Source organism: Gopherus evgoodei, chromosome 1 (assembly GCF_007399415.2).
Source record: "Gopherus evgoodei ecotype Sinaloan lineage chromosome 1, rGopEvg1_v1.p, whole genome shotgun sequence".
Taxonomy (NCBI): domain Eukaryota; kingdom Metazoa; phylum Chordata; order Testudines; family Testudinidae; genus Gopherus; species Gopherus evgoodei.
In genome coordinates, this window is record NC_044322.1 from 338,702,591 (window position 1) to 338,727,811 (window position 25,221).

Below are 25,221 nucleotides of genomic sequence, written 5' to 3' on the forward strand. Positions count from 1 at the left end.
CAAAGGAGAAAGCTTTTTACCTCCTCAAAAAGGACGTTTACACAGAATTTCTGTATACTACATAAAAAATTCCAACTGTCTAAAGTAGCTATCTCACAGCAATAACTAATAAGCTACAGAAAATTGTTACTCAATAATGACAACCAGTAATAACACAACAATGAAAAACACTGTACCATTAAAGGTCACTATTTAAATTATACCGTAATTCCAGGGAACGGAGAAACTTCTGAACCCGTGGCTATGAGGATATTCTTTGTATTGATAACCTGAGTGCTACCATCCTCTTTGGATACTGTGACTTGGTTTTTGCCAGTTATTTTTCCAAATCCAGGCACATGTACGACCTTTACAAATGAGAATACAGAAAATACAAACTTTCACAATTTAAATTAATACATAAATATTTTACAACCAAAATAACTTGAATCTCAATATCTCTCTGATGAAGCATGAATTCTCCACTGACAAACTAACCTTGATATCACTACATTACAAACTGGAGAATAATGCGACACCCTTCTTTTAAGAAAAGGAAAAAATAACTCTAAATATAAAAATAGTGAACTGCAGATAATCAAGTCTTCCAAAAAGTGAAGCGGTTAAACTCCATCATTGCTGATCATTCATTACCCATTCTAATTAATCTCTGAGGTGAAAAGCAGATTTAATAGAAAAGGAGAAATTTACCCAGAAAAATAATATGACAGACAAACAGCCCAAACTAACCTTGTTCTGTTTAAACAAATGGGCAATTCCACCTGTCAAAGACTTCACTGCACCACTTTTCTGCTCCATCATCTTCTCTAAATTCAAGTGGATTCCTGTAACTATAATTTTTTAATACAGCTTTACTTTTCCCTTATATTTCAGTGTCTTTACCCATCTCTTAACTCAAAAGTTATCTGAAAACAAATAAGTTCTGTATGTCACAGTAAGATGTGCGGAATGACACCCACTAACTGGGCTAAAGACAGCATTCAGCCATCAAAATACAAAAAAAACCCTTATATTTTTCAAATATGGCTAGAGGCCATTTCTATTTTGTTGCAGCAATAAATGAAACATCCTAAGTCACAATTATCCAAGAAGCTGATTTCAAAGAATAGAAACAAGTCTCTAACATTTCAGTTGATTTTGGAAAACCTGCTAAGTTTTCTTACTACCGATTCAAGCAGTTAAAGTAGTCAAAGATTTGCATATTTAAAAGACACTGCACGAAACCACACTTGTTTGCAGTGCCACTAACTTGTACTGCATACTCACTTTCAATTCCTCTACTAGCAAAATCCTTTCCATGGGCCAAATGATACAGATGTGAGTTGTTCAGCAAAGCCTATCACACAGACAAAAAGAATTCATTAGTATGGAATCAGGGAATATCATGTTAAAAACTTTCAAGCAGCTGAGATCACTGTTCATTCCAACATCAGCAGAAATTATTTTAGTGCTAGTTTTCAATAAAACTTTCACCATTATCACTATGAAACCTTTATTCAAAGGACACAATTTCATTTTATGTGGTATATTTTATATAAGCCATTTTCCAAAATTTTTCGGCATTAAACACAGTTACAAAGTTAAACTGCAAGCAGATAGAGAGCAAAATTAAGACAATTAAACGAGAGAAAGAAAAGCCAAATTCAAGCCTCATTTAATTCTGCTGACTTTAACAGAGTTAAAGCAGGCATGAATTTGGCCCAGTCGATTATCACTGAGAATTACAATAATATGGAGCTTCAAGACAGACACAATTAGCATGTTCCAGAGACACAGAGCTGCAGAGGAAAATTGTCGTGTTCTCTGCCCTACCACGTAATATCACATCTGAGGGAACATGAGGATGTAGGAAAACCTTGAGGAGGAGCAGGAAACAGACCTAGTTCAAAAAATAAGTTATATTTGTCCTTCTGATACAATACTACTTCAGAGTTACAAACTCCTCGGTAATGGAGGTTGTTCGAAACCCTGAACAAAACATTATGGTGGTTCTTTTAAAAATGTACAACTGAACATTGATTTAGTACAGCTTTGAAACATTACTATGCAGAAGAAAAATGCTGCTTTCCTTTTTTTTTTTAGTAGTTTACATTTAACACAGTATTTGCCTCTTTTTTTTTCGTCTCTCCTGCTGCCTCATGGCATACTCTGGTTCCAAATGAAGTGTGTGGTTGACTGGTCAGTTCACAACTCTGATGTTCATAACTCTGAGGTTCTGCTGTAACAAGGACAATTCTAAACTGTATTCTGAAGTGGAGAGCCAGAGGAGATGCATGAGGATGACGTGTTTGTACTTCAGTGAATCTGCAACAGGGCAAAGGAGCAAAAATCTGCAGAATGCCAGAGTCTAGAAAACTAGGACTATGGGAGGCTGCAAATGAACCTCAAAAATACATAATTTATATTTACGATAATACAGTATATATATTTTCTGCGTAAAACTACAGTGTGTCAGGCTGAGACAATCAGGTTTGTTTTTGTGAACCAGATAAATGTAAGCAGCATCAATGTGCAAAACGAACATTTTTATCAAACTGTTTTTTTAATTTGTGACTACTTAGAAATTACTCTCCGGTCATCATCACCACTGTGTAAGTCTTCAGCAATTAGAAAGGAAAAAATGTTTATGTTAGATAAGCCATGAACAAACACACACCAACACTTTTACTGTGATTGGATTTTGGCAGAGAACTTAATAACTTACTATTGCCTTAATGAGTACGGACTATTCTCTCCTTTTATTAACAGACCTTTTTTCTCCTTGTTCAAAAATAAACTGTGGATGACATCTAAGTTTAGCCTGTGAGGTTCAAACAGCATGTACATAAAAAACCTTAAATGAGGATAAATTCAAGACATAAAAGAGTGAAAGCTCCTTAATCAGATCCTCAAGGTCATTTCCCAATACTATTCACCGCTAAACCTGATTTGCAACAGATGCCTGGAAAGGTTTTCACTACACTGTATAGAGTTAAGCTATTACCTTTATTAGAGACTGTTATGAAGAATGCTCAGCTGACTTACAAAATTAAAAAACAGATGTGCCAGTATTTATATTAGAATTCTTTTTCTACTAAACTTTAAATGCACTGAGCCCTTCTATGTACCTGTTTGCTCAGAAGCTAAGTATCACAAAGCAGTGCAAACTTTTGTTTAGATATTAATGGATCTCTTGCTATGAAGGCATTACCATGGAGATTTAGTAAAAACTTGAATTTGAAATAGTGAGAGACAGTTTATCATTATGTCTGTTATGTTATTCACTTGCATGCTGTGAGCGCAATTTGTAATGAAAAATATTGCACATGTTCTGAGTGTTGCGGTCAATCTGGTAGTTTGGATTCAGTATACTTCCTATTCAGCACTCCCTATTACACAGGGCAGTGATAAATAGCCTCAGGAGAAGACCTAGGAGCAGGGCATAAATCCCACTTCACAATTCTTACCCTATTTTTGTAAGTGGAGAAGTTAGGTGGCAATCACAGAGCTAACCATATAACTATAGCTAAAGCTACGATTTAATCACGGATACTTTTAGAAAAAGTCATGGACAGGTCACAGGCAAGAAACAAAAAAATCATGGACCATGACCTGGTCATGACTTGCATCATAAATAACCCTGATTGAATCTCGGGGGGGGGGGGGGGAGGGGAGCACAGGGAGAGGCAGGGGGAAGCCCCAGGGGGGCCAGCGGCTGCTCTGGGTGGGGAGGGTGGAGAGCAGCCCCAGGGACCTGCTGCTGCTCTGGCCATCACTGGGGAGGGGAAAGCTGTGGAGGGTCCACTGCTGTTCCAGCGACTGCTTGGGGGGCGAGGGGGAGCGGGTGGACGAAACACAGCTGCTGCTCTGGCCACCCCTGGGACCGCTGCTCAGGCAGTTCCCGAGGCCAGCTACATTGGCTGCTGCTTGGGCAGCCAGAGAAGGGCTAGTGTGGCTGGCTGCTGAGCAACTCCAGCAGCGGCCAGTGTGATCGTCCCCGGGGCCAGCTGCTCAGGCGGCCTGCGGGTCAGCCACACTGGCTACTGCAGAAGTCATGGAGGTTTTATGAAGTCACAGAATCTGTGACCGACCCAGAGCCCTAACTATAGCTCCCAAGTGACAGATAAAATATATCTTGCATTATGTGCTGCTCCCAAAGCCTCTCATCTTGAAGGCTATCTAAGTGCTTTAGAAACTTAAAAAGATAAATTCTATACAGGGATCACTTCATTCGCCACTGAAACAACAGCACAGAGCAACATTTCTGCACCATAGCTTAAATCGGGAGCAAAGATTATTGTGTTCAACTGAAACTTCAAGGGGAATTTAAGTAAGTAAAACCCAGATTGGAAATTTGTCCAAAACACTACTATTGACACCAGGAATGAAATAGGGATATTTAATGACTGGATGTGCTTAAGACCTTGGGTTTAAATTCCATCAAAAAAAACAAAACAAACCCCAGAGATATTCCTCCCAACCAAGTGGGCTTTGAAAGACTGGTTCAGATGGGAGGCTTGTAATGATGTTTTTTCCTTTTTTAAGCAGACAAAGAAGTCAGAATGAGAAAACAGAAATAGTTACCAATGTGGCAAAATATGTTATCAGATGACAGGAAAACAATTTTTTTCACAACAGAAAAGGCAACAGACAAGTTAGTTTGTAAATCTATATAAAATATTTGTAAATACATTACAACAGACATGGGGCAATATTAGCTGCAGTATCCCAATAGCAAATCATCTGAAATGGGAGTTTTCCTTTCCAAGAACATCTCAAGGTGACCATTGCCACAGCCAACAACAACCTGAAAATAGACACTAAATGACTATGAACCATAAATGGCTCACTCATTTGTAAATGCAGAAACAGCATTATGACCATCTTTGACTTAATGCTGCAAGCCCTTTCAGAATAAGCTCACTTATGCTAGAGGTTTAAAGAATTGATCATCTGCAGTAATCACAGTGTGAAGTATAAGAGGGGTAGCCGTGTTAGTCTGGAATTGTAAAAAGCAACAATGAGTCCTGTGGCACCTTAAAGACTAACAGATGTATTGAAGCATAAACCTTCGTGGGTGAATATTCACTTCATCAGATGCGCGTCTGACGAAGTGGGTATTCACCCACGAAAGCTTATGCTCCAATACATCTGTTAGTCTTTAAGGTGCCACAGGACTCATTGTTGGTAATCACAGTGTTTCTAGTATAAGAGACTAGACTGTGTTTAGTTGGTTAACACCATAATCTTGTCAGCTCATTGGCACTCTGAAATAAATCTGTTTCTCTTTCCTTGTGTTGCTATCCATTCCCCTTTTTTTTCCATTCTAGTCAATGGAACTGTGACAATTTACAACATCTGAGGATCTCTTCACACTGCATCGCCATTATCCACAGTGAAAACATGATACCAATTAGAGATAAATGCACACTTGCCTTGGAAGGAATACAGCCAACATTCAAACAGGTTCCACCCAGCGTTTCATTTTTCTCCACACACACAGTCTGGAATAGAAGAGGAGAAAACCCTTTTAGAGCCATAGTACATTTTTATTTCCTAAAAGCAGATTTGAAAATCTCAGTGAATACCAATGACAAAGGAAAATTACTCATCCTGTAATTCTACTTCTCACAAAATATTGTGCAGAATTCTCATTCCTGGGTTTAGCTGGAGATTTTTTTGAACTCCCCTAGCTCTTCACTCTCTCTTTCTATTTTTTTAAAACAAATACTTTTTGAGCAAGGACAGCAGGGTAACCCACTGTCACCATTCATACTTGTAAAGAAGTATAAACACTGCCCTCCCCCTTCAAGTATTTCAATAAGTTCTTTCAATTGAGCAGGAGTTGAAGCTCTCTGAAAGATGACTGCCTTGAATTAAATTGACATAGGATCAAAAAATGCCTCAGAATAATGAAAAACAAGATGAAATAGGGAAAGACAAGTAAAAAGAGAACCTTTAACACCGAGGGGAATGGATTGGTGAGTAAATCTTGTCAAATGATCTTTCTACCTTGAGAGAAACAATTACAAGGCAAGTAATGTTTCTCTCTGTAAAAATACCGCCACCTTGTGGGATTCTCACTTCAAGAGAAAGAAGTTCTAGGGATATCTCAGAAGAAAAATGTAAATAAATCTGCTCTGAGCAGCAATAACAAGGCCAATGCCCACTGTTTAAACAGGGAGGAAGAAAGGATGGATAGAAAAGATCTCTCTTTTCAAAATCCATCAGACAACATACAAGTCTCCAGAAAGGCATCAGTCAGGAACAACATCCTGTGCAAAAATTGGCTAACAAAGAAGGGATACCTGGAAAGAAAACAAAACTTTTCTTGGAAACAAGAAATCTTGGCCTTGCCTCCTTGCAAACAAGTTCTGGAGTGCACAGGGTTCAACATGGGAGTCCCTCATTTTGGGAGCTGTAAGTTTAACTTTGTCTGGAGGAGAATATCCGGGTGAAGCGCTTTAACCATTTCCTTAAATTGCTCATTTTCTGCCAAAGCAAATGAGACGTTAGCATTAAAACTGCTAAAACAACGTTTAAGTTTAAGCCCCTTTCCCTTCCTATATAATAGCATAATCACGGATTGATCTTTTCCATTTTGGGTGTGAAGACCAAAACCACTCCTGAACCAACCTGATGTTGAAGAGCTGCTGGAAAGCCCAGAACAGGGACTTAATGAAGCTACGTTTTGAAGCTAAAACTTTTATTCAGCTGCCTTCAAGACCACAGCAGCTACATTCAGCCCCGCATTATTCATAGGCTGGTCCAAAACAGGATACAAATGCATGGTAACCCTTTTGCATAGGGCTTCCAGGCCAAGATACCTCTAAGATATAGTCCTTGTAGATTCCGTGACCAGCTTCAGTTAGAAGTAGCTGTCTTGAACAGTTTCTGCAAGGATTGAGGAAAGGCAGGATTGTCCCTTCCAGACTCACAGTCTTAGTGCTTCTCCACAGTGATGTATTCGGTATCAGATGACTTTTCTGTCTCATCTGAATCCAAACAGCAGCTCTCATCATCCTAACTGTCAACAAGCCCTTAGTCAGCTAACTGGAATTCACTAGGCAATGGCATAAGTGCTTTGATAAGAACCAGTGATGGCCGTGCCAGAGCATGAAGCGCCATTGTCAAGGCCAGAATTTCTTGCATTGAGCACAGATTCTTCCAATCGCCCTTCAAGCACATGAATGCAGGAGGGGCAATCCAACATCTTTCTGACTGCCGCCTTAAGGAGCTACTAGCTCCCTTCTGGCACCTCCTGCCTTTATCTCGTGTGCAGACTATCTCATCCAGCGAGCCATTTTTCTAAGTACCATCAACTACAAGTGCCAAGGCCTCACCTAGTACAATGAGAAGCCATTACTTACTGGAACCCTCTGCTTCAACCACAGCACATGCTGCTTCAAGGGTAAAGTCACCACACTGGTCTTAATGGGGACCAGGGACTATGTCAATGCAGGTAGCACTAACACTCAATGTTGGGGTGCAATGGATTTGGCTGAATCAGGTTTTTGCTTTAAGAGCTTAAACTTCAAAGAACTCCATTCCTCCTTATGCCAGATTGAGAGGAGTCTCCCACTGGATCACCTCAAGGAGAGCTTGAAGGCACTACACATGTTTCTTCAATGCTTAGCATGATGCATCCAAACATATTCAATACCCCTGCATACCACAGATGAGTCTGAGGCAGACAATGCAGACTGATTAGGTTTAAAAGCTCCCTCCTTAGATGTCACAACGCATCATTTATAAATGTCTAGGAGGAAACACTGGACCAAAAGAGAAGTAAGCATAGAGCCACAAAAAGAAATGTAGCATCAAAAGAATGGAACAGGAACTAGGGAGCCAAGTAGCTTTAAGGCTCCTAATAAAAGCTGTAGTGCTGAGCACTTTAATTCAGGTACTGGTGCGCCAACTCTAGGAAACACCAACAAACAAAAAACCTCAGTCATACCAGGGTACTGGCCGCCAATATACAAAGGAAGGGTCAAGGCAACAGAACTATTTGCACTGAAGCACTGCGACAGGGGCCAAAGTGCTAGAGGCAATGGACTCTCATTTAGCACAATTGTACCAGACCTGCACAGAAAGCAAAAGAATATTAAAGGATCCCTAACAAGGCATCTATGCCCACGTCCAGACTACCCCGCCATATCGGCGGGTTAAAATCGATTGCTCGGGGATCGATATATCGCGTCTAGTCTAGACGCGATATATCGAACCCCGAGCGCGCTTACATTGATTCCGGAACTTCATCAACCCAAACGGAGTTCCGGAATCGACACGGAGAGCCGCGGACATCGATCCCGCGCCGTCTGGAAGGGTGAGTAATTCGATCTTAGATATTCGACTTCAGCTACGTTATTCACGTAGCTGAAGTTGCGTATCTAAGATCGATTTTCCTCCCCTAGTCTGGACGAGGCCATTGAGATTCAAAAAAGCTGGTGCAATGGCCAGTGAGCCATATGGTGCTGTAGGGACTGTGGTCACAAAAAGAACCTATCAGAACATTCAGAGGGCAGCATTTATACTTGGGTGGAGTTGGGACACGACAGCCAGCAGGGGCCTGGAAAATAATACTCTGCAACTGCCACCCTCCAGGAGGTTAAAAAAAACAAAAGCGCTTAAAACTAAGGGAGTTCCACCAGTAAAGCTATGTTCATGAAGTGAGACTCGTGCTGAGATATGAGACACTGACAATAGGCTGCAATATCCTGAACAAGCCTCACTGAATTAAGTTAAACCTTACTTAACTGTTGAAGTAAGTTAAACCCCAGAGGTGGGGTGAAGAATGAAGTAGGCTTGCTTAGAAAGAACTATATGGTAACATCTACCCAGAGCAACCTCTGTTACCAATCTGTGAAGGGAAAGCAAGTAGGTCTATTTAGGCAGATCATCTTTACAGGGAAATACACAGTGAAAGCAGGGAACTGGGCAGACCGGACACACCCTGGTCACAGCGGAGTGAGATGTGGGTCTCCATCCAAGAGAGGCAACAGCTGGGGAGCTAGAAACCTAAGAGTGGGTGCCCTTGCTGGACCACTGAGGGAAAATGTAGGGCAGTTGTTCTGAACTGTGATATCTTTAGAAAAATATATTTTCATCTCTCAATATTTTCAAAAATTACTCTAGAAAACTCATTTACTTCCCATTGTTCAGAGAGTGAAACAGAGGTCACTTGAATCATCTGTCTAAATTACGAATAACTAGTACCCATTACATGAAAGCAGCTTTGTTCATAAAGGACATTCAAAGGAGGCAGAGGGAATAGCAAAAAGAACAAGCTCATGCATATAAGTTACACCTAGGATAATCTATATCTATAGTCTCATCTCCAACATTCAGTCCATGTATTTAATATAGCCCCAAGTCATCTTTATTCATGTTCATGACAAACAGTACTTAACCGGTCACTCTGGCATTAAATAACTTTGGCTTCATTGCAGGGGCACATTTCCACTGCTCTTAAGCACACCAATGATTCTCTCTTTCCACCAATTTTTGTTTTTCAGAATAAACGAATGTGGTGATGAGTTCCAGGAAATCCTGCATTTACATATGAAAAGCGCTACATAAGACTTGGGTATTATTTTTATTGGTGTTCTCTCAGCCAATTTCACAGAATCTCTCAGCAGTTAGGCACTAATTTTGTTATTCATTCTGATCCTTTTTGGCAGATTGCTTAAAAGTTGCTTTTGATTACAACCCAACAGTTTTATTTTTTGGGAGAAAACTACTTTTCCTCTTGGCATTCTCTTTACTACTTTTATAAATATGCTTCCCTCTCCAATTCAATTCATTGTATTTAAAATGTAGCTGTTTCACCTCGTAGTGACTATTGTTTACCATTGGTTTCCGTCTAATCTATAAATTCGAAATAAAAATTAAGCCAGTTTGATGGCCCTCATGCGGAGTGACAAAAATCAACTATGACTTATTTTAATAATCGCAGTTCAAAAGATACTAACAAACCAACATGAAAAATGGTGCCTCTACAGTCAGTGTCTGCTTAAGACAAAGTTAAGGACGTTAATCTACAGCATAGTCTAGTGGATACAGCACTGGATTGGACACGGGAAACCTGGGTTCTAGTGCCACGAGCTTTCGGGTCATCTTGGACAAGTCACTTCCCCCGTATCTGTGGCTCAGTTTTCACATCTGTAGAATGGGGAAAATGATACTGACCTCTGTAAAATGCTGAGCTCTAATGATGAAGAACACTAATGGTAATAACTAGTTCTTATATATTCTGGAAATGAAATCAAGTTCTCACAGTATGGGTGTCCCAAGCTACAAACAGCCCTGGAAAACCAGTGCAGATGCTCCCATTTTGCCCGTTAAAAGGGTCAGCAAGCATGTGTGGACTATATAGGACCAGGGAGAGACTCAGTGAGAGGAAATCCCTGAGAATCTGAACAGTCTGGTTCTATTTGGAAGGGCAGGTGACAGATGCCTGGGAGAGAGAGTCTGCAGAGTGGAAAGCTCTGTAGGCCCTCCTTGGGGAAGAGGGAGGAATTGGCTAGGAGACTATGTTTGGGAGCTGGGAGAAAGATGAAGCAAGATAACAGCAACAGGAGCTTGCTGGCTGGGTCAGAGGGGTGGAGAGGCCTCAAGGCAGGAGCAGCAGCAATGGGGGCTGCCTGCTAGCCAAAGTCTCAGGCTGAAGGCAGAGGAGCAGCAGAGGGGCTTACTCACAGACATCTTCGGGGCTAGGAGGGTGGAACAACATGAACCATGAGAGGGACAGGAGAAGGGATATTCCCCTAGAAAGGATGCTCCCAGCAAGGTGTTTCCCGCTGGAAAGATCAGGCTTGCAATCCAGTTGAAAGGGCTGAGGTGGACTGCGCTGGAGAGTCGGGGCATGGTGGGGCCTGCCAAGCCGGTATGTTGCATGTATTCATTGGACTATGCTGGTGAAATTTGGATTACGGTGTTGGGGCTTATTTTGTTATGATTTATATGCATGAGACTTCTGTAATCCCTCCCCTTCCTCCGGCTATATTTATACTTGAGAAGATGCTTTGGATTATTTCGGGAGAGGCTGAAGAGAAACTGAGGCAGGTGTGCCTGCCAGAACACAGCCTGCATCAGGAGGATGCTCCAGCTCGGGGTTGCCCAGTGACAGGGAACTTCATTTTTCCAATGTTGCAAGAACCCCTACTGAATTTATCTGGATTAGTGCTATATTACCCGGTTTATCCAGCACAAGTTCCCTCTTACCTTAAAGCCAAGTTGAGCTGCTTTGATAGCAGCAACATATCCTCCAGGCCCAGAACCAATAACTGTAATGTCAGCATCAGCTAAAAGAAAAAATACAAAACTTTAAAATGTTTTCAAGTTACTTTTCTTGCTATAATGTAGGTTTATTTTAGTTTTACTATAGGAATACCTAGCCTGCAACATTCTGAGATAGTGCCACACATTGACTACCCACAGATTGAGTAGCTAGTTTTTAAAAATGATGGTGCTGTTCAATTAATTTAGACAGGTAAATTTTGACTACCAAAAGCAACCTCCTGAATCAAAAAATGGAATGGTTCGGGGCACTATTTGTTCTGTAAATAAAAACAACCACTTTTACAGATTTGAGAACAAAACCATTGTGAATTGAAGTAAAGGGACTGAATCCTGGTCTGACCTGCACTCCTTGCATCTACTCTGGGATTGCATATGCTATAAATCTTTGTAGAATTTGGACAAAGGTATCTGTAGTTATGTTTAACTGCCTTTGAAAAAACTGTTACAAGAAAGGTCTTGAACGTGTCATGTGGCATTATTACAGATATTAAAAAAAATAAGGAAAATGCTGATAGACTAATATTACACCTTTACATTGTCCTGTGCGAGAACAGGGTTAGGTTACACATCTCATGCTCAACAATCAAGAGAAACTGGGATTGAAGCAGAGTCTATATATTTAGCTACCAGTCCATAGAAAGATTAACTTGTGGTCCACAAAAGCAACCCTTCCACATCATTTGTGCAATGTAAGAAAAATGGCATATCTGATTATTTTAACCTCTAACAATAATGTTGTATAAATGATTAGTATAGTCAATCCAATCCACTGCACGCTGTAACCTGATATCTATGCTGTAGAATAGGGGTTCTCAAACGGGGGGTCACAAGGTTATTACATGGGGGTTGTGCACAGTCAGCCTCCACCCCCAAACCCTGCTTTACCTCCAGCATTCATAATAGTGTTAAATATAAAAAAATATGTTTTTAATCTATAAGGGGGTCACATTCAGAGACTTGCTATGTGAAAGGGGTCACCAATACAAAAGTTTAAGAACCACTCATACCATCAACCGGTATGATACAATTGTCTCCACATGGATGGGCTCTTGTGGCTGCAGAATCACTTGTAAGATTGGGGCCTCAATTTGAAATACAACTTTGTCTCCTGAAAGCTATTTTACAGCAATCAAAATTTACCTTGATCAGCATAGCTCCTCAGAGACACTGCACAAATCCCCTGTAGGCCATGATGGATTCGACTAAAATGGCTTCTCTAGAGGGGGGAAAAAACAAAAGTTTAACTTTCTCCATAAAGAAAATAACTGTATAAGAATCAGCAACTTCTTACAATCTGTTTAATTAGAAAATCCAGTTACATTACTGTCATAAACAGATAAGTAAGAGTTAATAGAACAGAAGTGCTTCATATCTCTTTGCCTGGAAAGAGTTAACAAGAACAGTGAACCTGGCTGTCACCTGACCAGAGGACCAATCAGAGGACAGGATACTTTCAAATCTTGAGGGAGGGAAGTTTTTGTGCTGTGCTGTTAGCTTTGGTTGTTGTTCACTCTGGGGGCTCAGAGGGACCAGATGTACAACCAGGTTTCTCTCCAATCTCCCTGATACAGGTTCTTATAGATCCAGAATAGTGAGTACGAGGTAGATAAAGCGAGTTAGGCTTATGTTGGTTTTCTTTATTTGCAAATGTGTATTTGGTTGGAAGGAGTTCAAATGTGCATTTGGCTGAAAGGAGTTCAAACTGGTATTTTGCTGAAAAGATTTTAATTTGTACATGTATACTTAGGCTGGGAGGGTATTCCCAGTGTCTATAGCTGAAAGACCCTGTACCTATTCCATTTTTTTTTAAATTTACAAAGATAATTTTTACTGTTTTTTCTTTCTTTAATTAAAAGCTTTTCTTATAGACTCATAGACTCTAGGACTGGAAGGGACCTCGAGAGGTCATCGAGTCCAGTCCCCTGCCCTCATGGCAGGACCAAATACTGTCTAGACCATCCCCGATAGACATTTATCTAACCTACTCTTAAATATCTCCAGCGATGGAGATTCCACAACTTCCCTAGGCAATCTATTCCAGTGTTTGACTACCCTGACAGTTAGGAACTTTTTCCTAATGTCCAGCCTAAATCTCCCTTGCTGCAGTTTAAGCCCATTGCTTCTTGTTCTATCATTGGAGGCTAAGGTGAACAAGTTTTCTCCCTCCTCCTGGTGACACCCTTTTAGATACCTGAAAACTGCTATCAGGACCCCTCTCAGTCTTCTCTTTTCCAAACTAAACAAACCCAATTCCTTCAGCCTTCCTTCATAGGTCATGTTCTCAAGACCTTTAATCATTCTTGTTGCTCTTCTCTGGACCCTCTCCAATTTCTCCACATCTTTCTTGAAATGCGGTGCCCAGAACTGGATACAATACTCCAGTTGAGGCCTAACCAGTGCAGAGTAAAGCGGAAGAATGACTTCTCGTGTCTTGTTTACAACACACCTGTTAATGCATCCCAGAATCATGTTTGCTTTTTTTGCAACAGTATCACACTGTTCACTCATATTATTTAAGAACCTAATTGTTTTTTTATTCTGGTGAGACCCCAGGGGACTGGGTCTAGATTCACCAGGGAATTGGTGGGGAGAAAGGAGGGAAGAGGGAGAGAGAGGCTGATTTCTCTGTGTCAGGCTTACTTTCTCTCTCAGGAAGAGTCTGGGAGGGGGAAAGAGAAGGAGGGAGGAAGGTGAATTGTCCTCTCTGTTTTGTGATTCAAGGAGTTTGAATCACAGTTATCTTCCAGGGTAACCCAGGGAGGGGAAGTCTGGGAGAGGCAATGGTGAGGGAAAGGGATTACTTTCCTTGTGTTAAGATCCAGAGGGTCTGGATCTTAGGGGTCCCCGGGCAAGATTTTGGGGGGACTAGAGTGTACCAGGCACTGAAATTCCTGGTTGGTGGCAGCACTACAGGTTCTAAGCTGGTAATTGAGCTTAGGGGAATTCATGCTGGTACCCCATCTTTTGGACGCTAAGGTTCAAAGTGGGGAATTATACCATGACAATTACATAGACAAAAAAAAAAATCAGTAGAAGTAAGTTCAGTGGATAGCGCACTGCTCTGGGATACGGAAAACCTAGCTCTGCCACTAAACTGCTGTGCTTCCTACAGCAAATCATTTCATCCTTCTGAACCTCTATTTCCATTCTAACCTTTATTGTGTCCACTTAGATTCTAAGATCTTCAGGGCAGGAACTGTCTCTTACCACATGCATGCATAGCATCTAACACACAAGAGTCAAAACCTGTTTCACAGCACAAACCAGCTACTAACTGCTAGGATTAGGAAGAAACAACTCTTATTATCCTGTAACTGTTAACTACATGGTATCTTGCAATTTCCTCTGAGCATATGATACTGATCACTGTTGGAGAAGAACTCCAGACTAGATGCGCAACTAGTATTGTAATTCCTATGGAAAACAAAACCTATATAAATATATTTCCCATATGTGGCTTTGAACACTCTACTAATATGCTGTACTCCTTTCCCCATCCTCTGCCTTTATATTGTGAACGCCTCATAGCAGGGATTGTCCTTTTCTTTTAGGAAAGCTACTATACAGTAGGCATTATCAGATAGTAACTAATGGCAGCACAGATTACAAAACCCCATTCAAACTTTTCTGTGGAAGGACTGTGGGGCAATTCAATAATAGACCATCTTATTGCTCAATTTTACAGTTACTTCCTGAATGGGAGACAGGCAGGGAACAGTCATTTCTACCCCTTATCCATAGTTCAGTTGTCTAAGAGGATAAGCAACATTTCATCTTATCTCGCTCACTAACCCTACCTGTAAATATGGGGAGAGGGTAAGACAGGCTTTGGTTTAAACCCAGGGATAATTATGAAGAGAATTCAGGGAAAGCAACAAAAAAATCTAGGGCTGTCAAGCAATTAAAAAAATTAATCACGATTAATCGTGCTGTTAAAACAAGAAGAGAATACCATGTATTTAAATATTTCTGGATGTTTTCTACATTTTCAAATATATTGATTTCAATTACAATGGAGTGTACAGTGCTCACTTTATATTTATATTTGATGACAAATATTTCCACTAAAAAAACCCAAAAGAAATAGTATTTTTCAATTCAAGTATCCTAATACTAATACAAGTATCCTAGTGCAATCTCTAGCATAAAAGTTTAACTTACAAATGTAGAATGACGTACAAAATAATAACTGTATTAAAAAAATACAAAAACGTAAAACTTTAGAGCCTGCAAGTCCACTCAGTTCTACTTCTTGTTCAGCCAATCACTCAGACAAACAAGTCTGGTTACAATTTACAACAGATAATGCTGCCTGCTTCTTGTTTATTTTACCTGAAAGTGAGAACAGGTGTCCCCATGGCACTCTTGCAGCTGGCATCGCAAGATATTTATGTGCCTTATGAACTAAAGAGTCATATGTCCCATCATGCTTCAGTCACCATCCCAGAGGACATGCAATAAAAGTCCTGGGTAATAAAACCAACAGGCCCATACAATAGCCTTAAGAGTTGTTACGGAGCTGGCTGACGAAGAGGGGCTCAAACATCAGGCTATATCGGGGTGGCAAAACTTGGCTTGCGAGCCACATGCTCTTTTATGATTAAAGTGCGGCTTGCAGAGACCCCACCCCTACCCGCTCTCCTGTTCAACACCTACCAGACTTGGACACGGAGATCGGGACCTATACCTTGAAGAGTGTGGGGATATTCATGAAAACCGTTTTTCCTGGTTTTGCCTGAAAACCAGTAGCTCTGTCAAGGACTCAGTTCTTGGGGGCAGATCTATTTTATTAAAGAGGAAAGGTAAACCATAAAAAATGTAGACCTCGGATTGCGTTTTATGCTTTGTTGTGTGTGTGTAACCAATAGTTTCCACTTTTCTTTTCTCAGTATGACAAATTGTAGTCTTTGTTAATAAAAGTGATTGTTTTCACTATAAATATATTCCAGTGCTGTAATGTTACAAAGGACCTGATCCTAAGTTGTACCATCAAGCCATGTGTACATTGTCTCTTTGGGGACAGCTTACCTGGTAATTACTGTGAGTGTCCAGTGTCCTGGTTATTGCAGGGAGCACTGAGGGAGGGGGAAAGGGGTAGAGAGAGTTGGTGTATACCTAGCACTAACTTGCATAGAAAGGGTTAGGTCTGCATAGACCTGGAAGTAAGTGCTTGTGACTCTAGAAGCTGTTGGTTTCAGGGAGCTAGGCCACAGCAGGCATAGACAAGACTGCTTCACACTAACGGAAGGTAGTGATGAGATGCCTTTCAACCTTGGCTAACCCTGGAGCACGTCACACTGTGCCTCTTCCCCCCAATGCTCTGAGCTGCATAGAGGGGATCTTGGTGCCTGTTGTTTGTGCCCCACTTCCCAATGCCCTGAGATTCTCCCCTTCCCCCATTTGTTCTCCTGTGTGCTGGCCCCAAGTTGTCTTCATATCCTCAAACTGACTTGGAAAGCAAATGTAGCTCACTGTGTTGGTTTTACTATGCTTAATCTACATATCGTATGATTTTAGGCAGACGTGACTATACATCCATGATTATACATCCATTTGTCTGACAAAACCAGCTGGGGAGAAACACCTTGACATCAACCATGAAACGTTCTATATAAATACGGTAACAGGAAGGTGTTAGGGGTACTGAGTTTGTCAGCCCTGATACGAGTTACTGCTGTTACAGAACAGCAAGCCCTTTGCCATGGCACCCAAGGGGCCCTTAGGGTCACACACAAGCAGCAGGCAGCAAGGGGGCCCCTGCCCAGCTCAGGCTACAGGGGAACAGGAACCGAGACCCCCCTGCCCAGCTCAGGGGATGGGGGGCAGGGGAACAGGGACCGAGACCCCCCCTGCCCGGCTCAGAGGATGGGGGGACGGGGACACGCAGCCCAAGCTGAGGGGAGAGGTCACAGAGCAGCCTGCAGCCCCCGCCCCCGAGCTCGGAGCTAGACGGGGTCTCCACGTTCGCACCCTGCTGGCCTGGCCCCGGGGGAAGGTCGGTGCCGGCTGGCCCGGACCAAGGCCCGGAGCGGACTAGAGGGTAGGGTAGGGTCGGGTCGGGTCGGGTCGGGTCGGGCCCCCCCGCTCCCAGGCCGCGTCTGTATCCCAGGCCCAACCCGGGATTGCAGCGCCCAGCGCCGCTCCCCCCGCCCGCGCTGGCCGGGCCGGGCCGGGCCGCTACCTGGGCGAGGGCGCAGCAGACCCGGCTCCAGCTCTGCATTTTCCGGCCGCCTCAGCGTTAACCTCGCGTCCCAGCGCCTCGTCCCTGGCAGCCGCGCCTCCAAGGTCTCCGCGGACTCGCGCAGGCGCACTAGGCCCGACGAGGGGGCAACAACGCTGTGACTGAGTGGCGTCGTCTGAGCCCCACGCAAGGGCGCAACACTGACCCCTGGCGGAGGCGGCCTGCTAGCGCAGCTCGTTGGCAGGACCCGCCACAGTGGGCGTGGCTATGTAGATATGCCTCTTAAAGCTACAGAGCCTAGAAATTTTAGACGCGGCCTACAGAAGGCTGTTGCCGCTCAGCTGCCCCTCCCTGCTTCCAGGGCCCAGTGCAATGTGGCGTCCAACAACTGGCTCTCCCTGGCCCCGGAGGCCCAGGGCTCTCCAGATTTCATTGGGCAACTCCTCATCTCTTGCCAGCATGCCTGTATTACATGCATCCGACGAAGTGGGTATTCACCCATGAAAACTCATGCTTCAAAACATCTGTTTGTCTATAAGGTGCCACAGGACTCTTTGCTGTATTACAGATGTGTTTCATGCAATATTGTAGCAGGACATCATCCTGACAATCAGAGCCAGCTCTAGCCATTTCACCGCCCCAAGCACGGTGGCACATTGTGTGGGGCTTTCTGCCGCTCGCCGGTCCCGCAGCTCCATTGGATCTCCTGCAGACGTGGCTGCGGAGGGTCCGCTGGTCCAGCGGCTCCGGTGGACATCCCGCAGGCGTGCCTGCAGATGCTCCACCGGAGCCGCGGGACCAGCGGACCCTCCACAAGCATGCCTGCGGGAGGTCCACCGGAGCCGCCTGCTGCCCTCCCGGCAACCGGCAGAGTGCCTCCGGTGGCATGCTGCCCCAAGCACGCACTTGGCATGCTGAGGCCTGGAGCCAGCCCTGCTGACAACGTCCGGAAGGGGATATGTAGGTTCCGAAGCAACATCGCAATGGGGTGATGTTTTGGAAACATCATGTTGAGTTTTTTACCCATGTAGTGTTAGGACATCAAACATGGTTTGTCTGATATTTAATTGTACTGATTCCTTCCAGTTACATACAGGTGCACAGTGAGTCCTTGGAAATAGCTGGGATATTCTAGCACAGAACTGCCATGTGCCTCAGCAAGAAATAAGCAAGACCAGAGTGGTATTTGTCAGAATAGAGTGTCCAGTGCTGAAATCTTGACCCATAAAGATGTTATGATTGATAACTAGCCCAAATATAGAAAAATGACATTTTCTGGCTCTTGCCTTTGTTCCATGGAAGTAGTCTATGGTAAAGACAAAATGTAAAACTTGCTGACTTTCCTTCACTCTTCTATTTGAAAATTAGAAACTTTCTTTCTCTAGGCTTGCCAAACCACATGAGAACAAACAGAACCAGAATAGTTAACATTGCCTCAAAGCGTTAAAGGAAAAGTATACTAAAATCTTACAAATTCAAACAGTCATACAGAATAAAAAATGGATGGAAAAGCAACAAGTTGAAGTATCAGAGAAGGGATGGTTACATATTGCAAATATGTCTTGCAGAATACTACACTGTCCAATTTTAAAAAGACCCAGTTGCGAACCCTCTTTAGGTGGCACCTCATATAATATATGGAGATATACCAATCTCTTAGAACTGGAAGGGACTCTAAAAGGTCAGTGAGTCCAGTCCCCTGCCTTCACTAGCAGAGCCAAGTACTGATTTTGTCCTAGATCCCTAAGGGCCCCCCCTTGAGGATTGAACTCACAACCCTAGGTTGAGGGGGGGGGCAATATGCAAACCACTAAGCTATCCCTCCCCTCCAGTTAAATATTGGGAGAGGTATATTTAGGGCTCCTGATTTAGGGTTTTAACTGAAGAACACTGATAAAACACCCCTGCTTTAAAAAAAATGAAATGTACACCTCTACCTCAATATAACACTGTCTTTGGGAGCCAAAAAATCTTACCACGTTATAGGTGAAACCGTGTTATATTGAACTTGCTTTGATCCACCAGAGTGCGAAGCCCCCCCCCCCCAGAGCACTGCTTTACCGCGTTATATCAAAATTCATGTTATATCGGGTGGCATTATATCAAGGTAGTGGTGTATATGTTTATAGAAATACTAGAAACGTTTACTTGTATCTATGGATTTATGTACATGGAGCAGTAATGCACACTATGGGGGTATGATTTCTGAAGCATACTAACGTTGTGCATGAATTGGCCCATGTAGACACACTGGCACACACGAAAGGTTTCCTGGTGCACTTTAATATACCACTGTTTGAAACGGTACTATGTTAAAGCACACTAGGCAATGTTACAAAGAGATTACTCATTATAGTGTATACTACTGCATGAGCAATCTCTATAATATACAATACTCATTACAACATATACAGAGAGAAAGCCCTGAAAACCTCTGATTTTTGGAAATCTAGATAAAACTAAAGAATTGCTAAAATAAACCCATAAAAATGAAATACCTCCCTCACAAAACAAAACAAAAAAACAGAATTCTGTATTCATGGAGGATATGTGCATCAATGGCTATTAGCCAGGATGGGCAGGGACAGTGTCCCTAGCCTCCGTTTGCCAGACGCTGGAAATGGGCGACAGAGGATGGATCGCTTGATGATTACTCGTTGTGTTCATTCCCTCTGGGGCACCTGCATTGGCCACCATTGGAAGATGGGATACTGGGCTAGATGGACCATTGGTCTCTGGTCTGACCCAGTGTGGCCGTTCTTATTTAGGAAGGTCTGCAGGACAATGATTTCATCCTGCCCTGTTAGAACTAACTTTTGAAGAAAAGATGGGTATGAATTTCAGTTCATTTTAAGAGAAGATCTGAATATTGGAAAAGTTCCAGCTCATTTTAGTACATTACCAAACACATTTTCTCTGGCAACAAGGATATATTACAGGAGTGAGCAAGCTTTTTGGCCCGAGGGCCACATCTGGGTGGGGAAATTGTATGTGGGGCCATGAATGTAGGGCTGGGGCAAGGGGTTGGGGTGTGGGAGGGAGTGCGGGGTGTGGGACAGGGTGTGGGGTGCAGCAAGGGGCTCAGGGCAGGAGGTCGTGGTCAGGAGGGGATGTGGAGTGTGGGATGGAGCTCAGGGCACTAGGTTGGGATGCAGGAGGGGTACAGCAGGAGGATCAGGGCAGGGGGTTGGGGTGCAGCATGCAGGAGGAGTTTGGGGTACAGGCTCTGGCCCAGCACTGCTTACCTTGAGTGGTTCCGGGGTGGCAGAGGCATGCAGCAGGGCTAAGGCAGGCTCTCTGCCTGCCTTGGTCCCACGCCACTCCCAGAAGTGGCTAGCATGTCCGGAAGTGGCTCCTAGGGGTGGGGTGAGGCAGGCAGCTCTGCCATGCGCTGCCCTCGCCTGTGAGTACTACCTCCAAAGCTCCCATTGTCCACGGTTCCCCATTCCTGGCCAGTGGGAGCTGCAGGGAGCGGTGCCTGTAGGCAAGGACAGCGCACAGAGCCCTCTTCCCCCCCTGCCCCAGGGGCCACAAGGATGTGGTGCTGGCCACTTCTGGGAGCAGCATGGGGCCAGGGCAGGCAGGAAACCTGCTTTAGGCCCTCTGCGCCATGGAGCTGGGAATCTCATGGGCCTGATTGAAAGCCCTGATGGGCTGGGCCAGCCAGTGGGCTGAAGTTTGCCCTCCCCTGACATATTATTTAGTGCTTTGATATTGAATCATGTGGCCACATCGTTTCAAAATGTAAATCACCCCATTGCCCATGGAGGAAGAGTGGTAGAAGCAAGATTAGGTTGTTTCCAGATTCTATCTCACCTCTACTAAAATGTGTGAACTAAATTATTATGTTCACATTATGTCATGGACATTTAAATGTAACTCTGTACAAGGAATATGCAGTTGCCTAATATGTCACTTGCCCTGTGTATGCCAAAAAGTGAGAATATTTTCTGTGAAGAACTTTAATTAAAATAGTTGTTTAATTTTTAAGGAGCACTTAGGACTTCTGTCAATCATTCATTCTTTGCCAGTTCTTATTTCCTGCATAGCAACAAAGGCTTCTGTAAGGTGGCAGTGCTCTTACCACGACCTGGCTCTGGCTTCCAGCCTGGCCAGGGGGCGTGGCCCCTGGGGGAAGAGGAGGAGCAGGGGCGGGGTCATAGTTCCAGCACCAGTGGCATGCCCACTTCTACACAGCTTCCAGCACTCCTGTAGGGCCCCCAAATTGGCCAGGACCTCTAGGCATGGGCCACATGGGCCTGTGTGTTAATCTGCCACTATCTGGGTTGTACATGAGTCTGATCTATATAAATACTTGGCTTGGGAGGTGTCTCTCTCTTTCTGGTCACTGCTGTGAGGTGGAGCTGAAGTTTATGATCACATTTCTCTATATACACAGACACATAAATGTATAACAAGAGCCTGTTTACATACCTCATAATGTTTAGTAACATTACAAGCTTTCATAAAAGACCTTACTCAACATATGTTTTATAGCACAATACCACCGTATACAATCAGCTGATTCAATTGCTTATTCTTTGAGGTTCAAACCCCCTGTTCTCCCCTTGGGATGCTGGTTGTCATAGCTGTACTATTTTTTCCACAAAACCCTCTCATTCCAAATTCTGGGAGCAACCACAGCCAAGAGAAATCCTTGGCAGGGAAGTTCCATGGCTAGTGTCTGCCCTGCAAAGAAGGGGGTGCCCTAGAGGCCGCAGTAGCTCCAGGGGTGCACAGATGGCCACAGACAGCTGTAGATCCCCTAGGGAACCTGGGGATATGCCAGACTGTGGAAAGGCCCTTCTACATCTTCTGTGGGAAGGCAAAACTCACCATGCTGACGGAATGATGTAGGGGAATTTTCATGAGATTTCCTCCCCCAGAGCCTTCCGTGTAGGTTTTTCCGCATGAGAAGAGTAGTCCCACCCATTGTAACTGGTAATGTCTCTGCAAAGAGTGCAATGATGAAAGGATGCAGTGAGTGTATTAGACACAAAATACTGTTGCACAAAGACAAAAACAAACAAGCTAAATCTTTATATGTCCATCAACTGTGATATTAGGGCCAAAAGAGCTGAGAGCCCAAAGAAAGTTAATGCCCCATTCTTATTCTTTATTTAAATGTTATCCCAACATAGCTTCACTTGTGATGCCAGTGCATTTCCTCAGAAAGTTATATACACCTTCCTGGTTCTCTTGGTCAAGTTTTCCCATGAATTTAAGAACTGTCATCTTTATCCTACCCTTTACATTTTCCCAGCAGAAATTAAGCAATATTTCCACATCCATTGACCTCCCAACTGCACATGATTTCAAAACATAGTTAGTTATCTGGTTCTCTCTTGTTTGTATCACACAATCTGAACCTACTGATAGGGTTTACCTGTGTTTGGGTCTGGTAAAAATGTTTTCCAAAGAGTTTATAGCTGTGAGTCATTGTCACCAGACCATAAAGATCCCATTCCCAACACAATTATGTCATGACGCTTGTGCAATAATTATCCATTTTAATCTGAGTACTTTCAATTCTGTTGCTTTTAAATCTGACTTTAAGAGCTCATCTTTATTCAGCTTTTTCCGGCTGCTGTCCCTCCTTTCACCAATAAAATTAGAGCTGGAGCTGGCTGGTATAATTTCACTCTTATAGCACTTGCAGATGCTTTTTTTAAAATGTAATTTTTAGTGCTTGTGCAAGGTGTCAGACTAATGGTCCTCGAGAATGAAACCATGTGGATAATGACAGGACAGGGCAAGCAGAGCAGCAGCGGTGTGGACTTCCCATGCTACCCTACCAATGTGATTTAGATTTGGAGCTTGGGGAAGAATGATAATGCAGCTATACATTTTAGCCAGCAGAGGGCAACATGATTACACACAATAGTCCATAGCACATCTGACAAGGATGTTCTTGAGGAACACAAACACACATCCAACTATGCTGAAGGAATGCTATTGGTTACAGAGTCTGCCACACTACAAAAACTGTGCAGATGTGTTTGATAATCACACCATTAGGAAGCATCAGTGCAAAGGCTGAAACTCCATCCTTCTGCCACCCCATTGTGCTCAGGTAGTGAAGTATATATGTGACATAGAATCAGCAATTCTAATTCTCTTCACTTTTGCTGATTTGAATCACATTCTTAACACTGCATAAGCCATAAAAGTATTGTAAGATATTGATTTGGACAAAGAGAGATATAGAATTTGCCACACTGCATCAGACCATTGCTTTGTCTAGTCCAGTGGCCATCAACTTTTTCCATATTGTAATGCCATGTTAAAAAAGAAAAAAGGTTCCAGGCCCTTCTTCCAGGTAGCCATGAAGAAAGTGAGAGTGGTCACAACTCCCTTGGACATGTTCTTAGCCCCCAGGTTGAGTACCTATGATGGAGTCCGGCATTCTGCTTCTGGCAGCGCCAAGTATCTGAAACTTTAGAGGGAGGCATCAGTTATTCTGTGTCATAAAAGGGGAGCAGGGGATGCTTCTCTTCTGAAGCACAGGTTCAATTTATCATCTTGAATCTGTGAGGTGGAAGGCACTCTACCTCCAATGACTCAGTCCTTCACACCTAGGAATATTCACCACTACCAATCAGTTTGTAATAATAATAGTGACTGGCTCTGCATGCCAGAATATCATTTACTGTATATAGTGTATCATTAATTAAAATAATAATTGTTTGCAATGTTGTAGCCATGTTGGTTCCAGGATATGAGAGGTAATATCTTTTACTGAACCCCATTTTGTATTATGTATCGAACACATGTTGTCTAATCTTGCCTTAGTGCAGGTTATTGTACTGCATTCCAGACAGTTCCCCTATCTGGGAAAGTTGCTTGACACCTTGTCGAAGGATTGTCATGGAGAAGTCATCCTGACTGCAATCTAGGACCATTGACTGTCTTTCAATTGTTGGCCTATCCTGGAACAATGTTTTCTCTACACAGGGGCTTACAGGTGAGGCAAGCGTGACAAAGTGGGAAGGAGCTGGAGAATCTCTGAGGAGCACATTGCAAAAGAGACAGAGACTTTACTTAAGAGTGGGGTGCTGCTCTGAGTGGGGAGCCAACCATCACCACACACATGAAGGCCTTGCAGGACAGGGGGCAGGATGGACTCTGCTCATCCTGAAACATTGACAAGCTTTGGACTCACAGAAGGGGTGAGATCAGAATAGGGGAGGATGCATCTCAGGACTTCTGTTGTTTTCAAAGATCTGTAACTTAAGTGCTTAAGAGTAAAGTCTGATTAAGAAATTCCTTTGCTAAGCCTAACAAATTTATTTGGGCATAAGCTTTCATGGGCTAAAACCCGCTTCATCAGATTCTGATGAATAAATTTGTTAGTCTCTAAGGTGCCACAAGTACTCCTAATTGTTTTTGCTGATACAGACTAACATGGCTACCACTCTGAAAGCTTGTGTTCCTTGCTTTTCTGCCATGTTGTCCCTGAAAGGATTAAACTAGAAGCCCAGAGGGCCCACAGGCTAGGTGGGGCTCTGAGGAACCACATGTAAATAAGTGGAGTGGCTTAAAGGTCTCAGACATTGATTTGGGGAGCAGCTGGGCAGCAGTACTCCACATCCGAAGGTATAAGGTGATGAGTCACTCCTGTGCTAGGCTCCAGCCAACCCGCAAGCCAGGAGCTGGTCTGGCGACTCTTAGGGCAGTATAGAAACCCCACAGGAGGAACAGCAGCTCAATCTGCTAAATGTCACTCAAGAACTTGGAACTCTCTCGTGCCTGACAGTGGC

At 43.3% G+C, this 25,221-nt stretch overlaps 1 protein-coding gene across 1 annotated transcript in view; it reads right to left on the reverse strand.

The window, feature by feature from the left end:
• Positions 1-17,627, reverse strand: part of DLD (dihydrolipoamide dehydrogenase) — a 28,243-nt gene extending 10,616 nt beyond the window's left edge. The window contains exons 1-7 of the mRNA XM_030541323.1: positions 17,462-17,627; positions 12,421-12,496; positions 11,203-11,282; positions 5,415-5,483; positions 1,267-1,336; positions 730-830; positions 204-347 (exon numbers count right to left, since the gene is read on the reverse strand). Of these exons, the coding sequence (XP_030397183.1) occupies positions 204-347; positions 730-830; positions 1,267-1,336; positions 5,415-5,483; positions 11,203-11,282; positions 12,421-12,496; positions 17,462-17,500 (579 nt within the window). The 5' untranslated portion in view covers positions 17,501-17,627. The remainder of the gene's footprint in view (positions 1-203; positions 348-729; positions 831-1,266; positions 1,337-5,414; positions 5,484-11,202; positions 11,283-12,420; positions 12,497-17,461) is intronic.
• Positions 17,628-25,221: the final 7,594 nt, after the last annotated feature.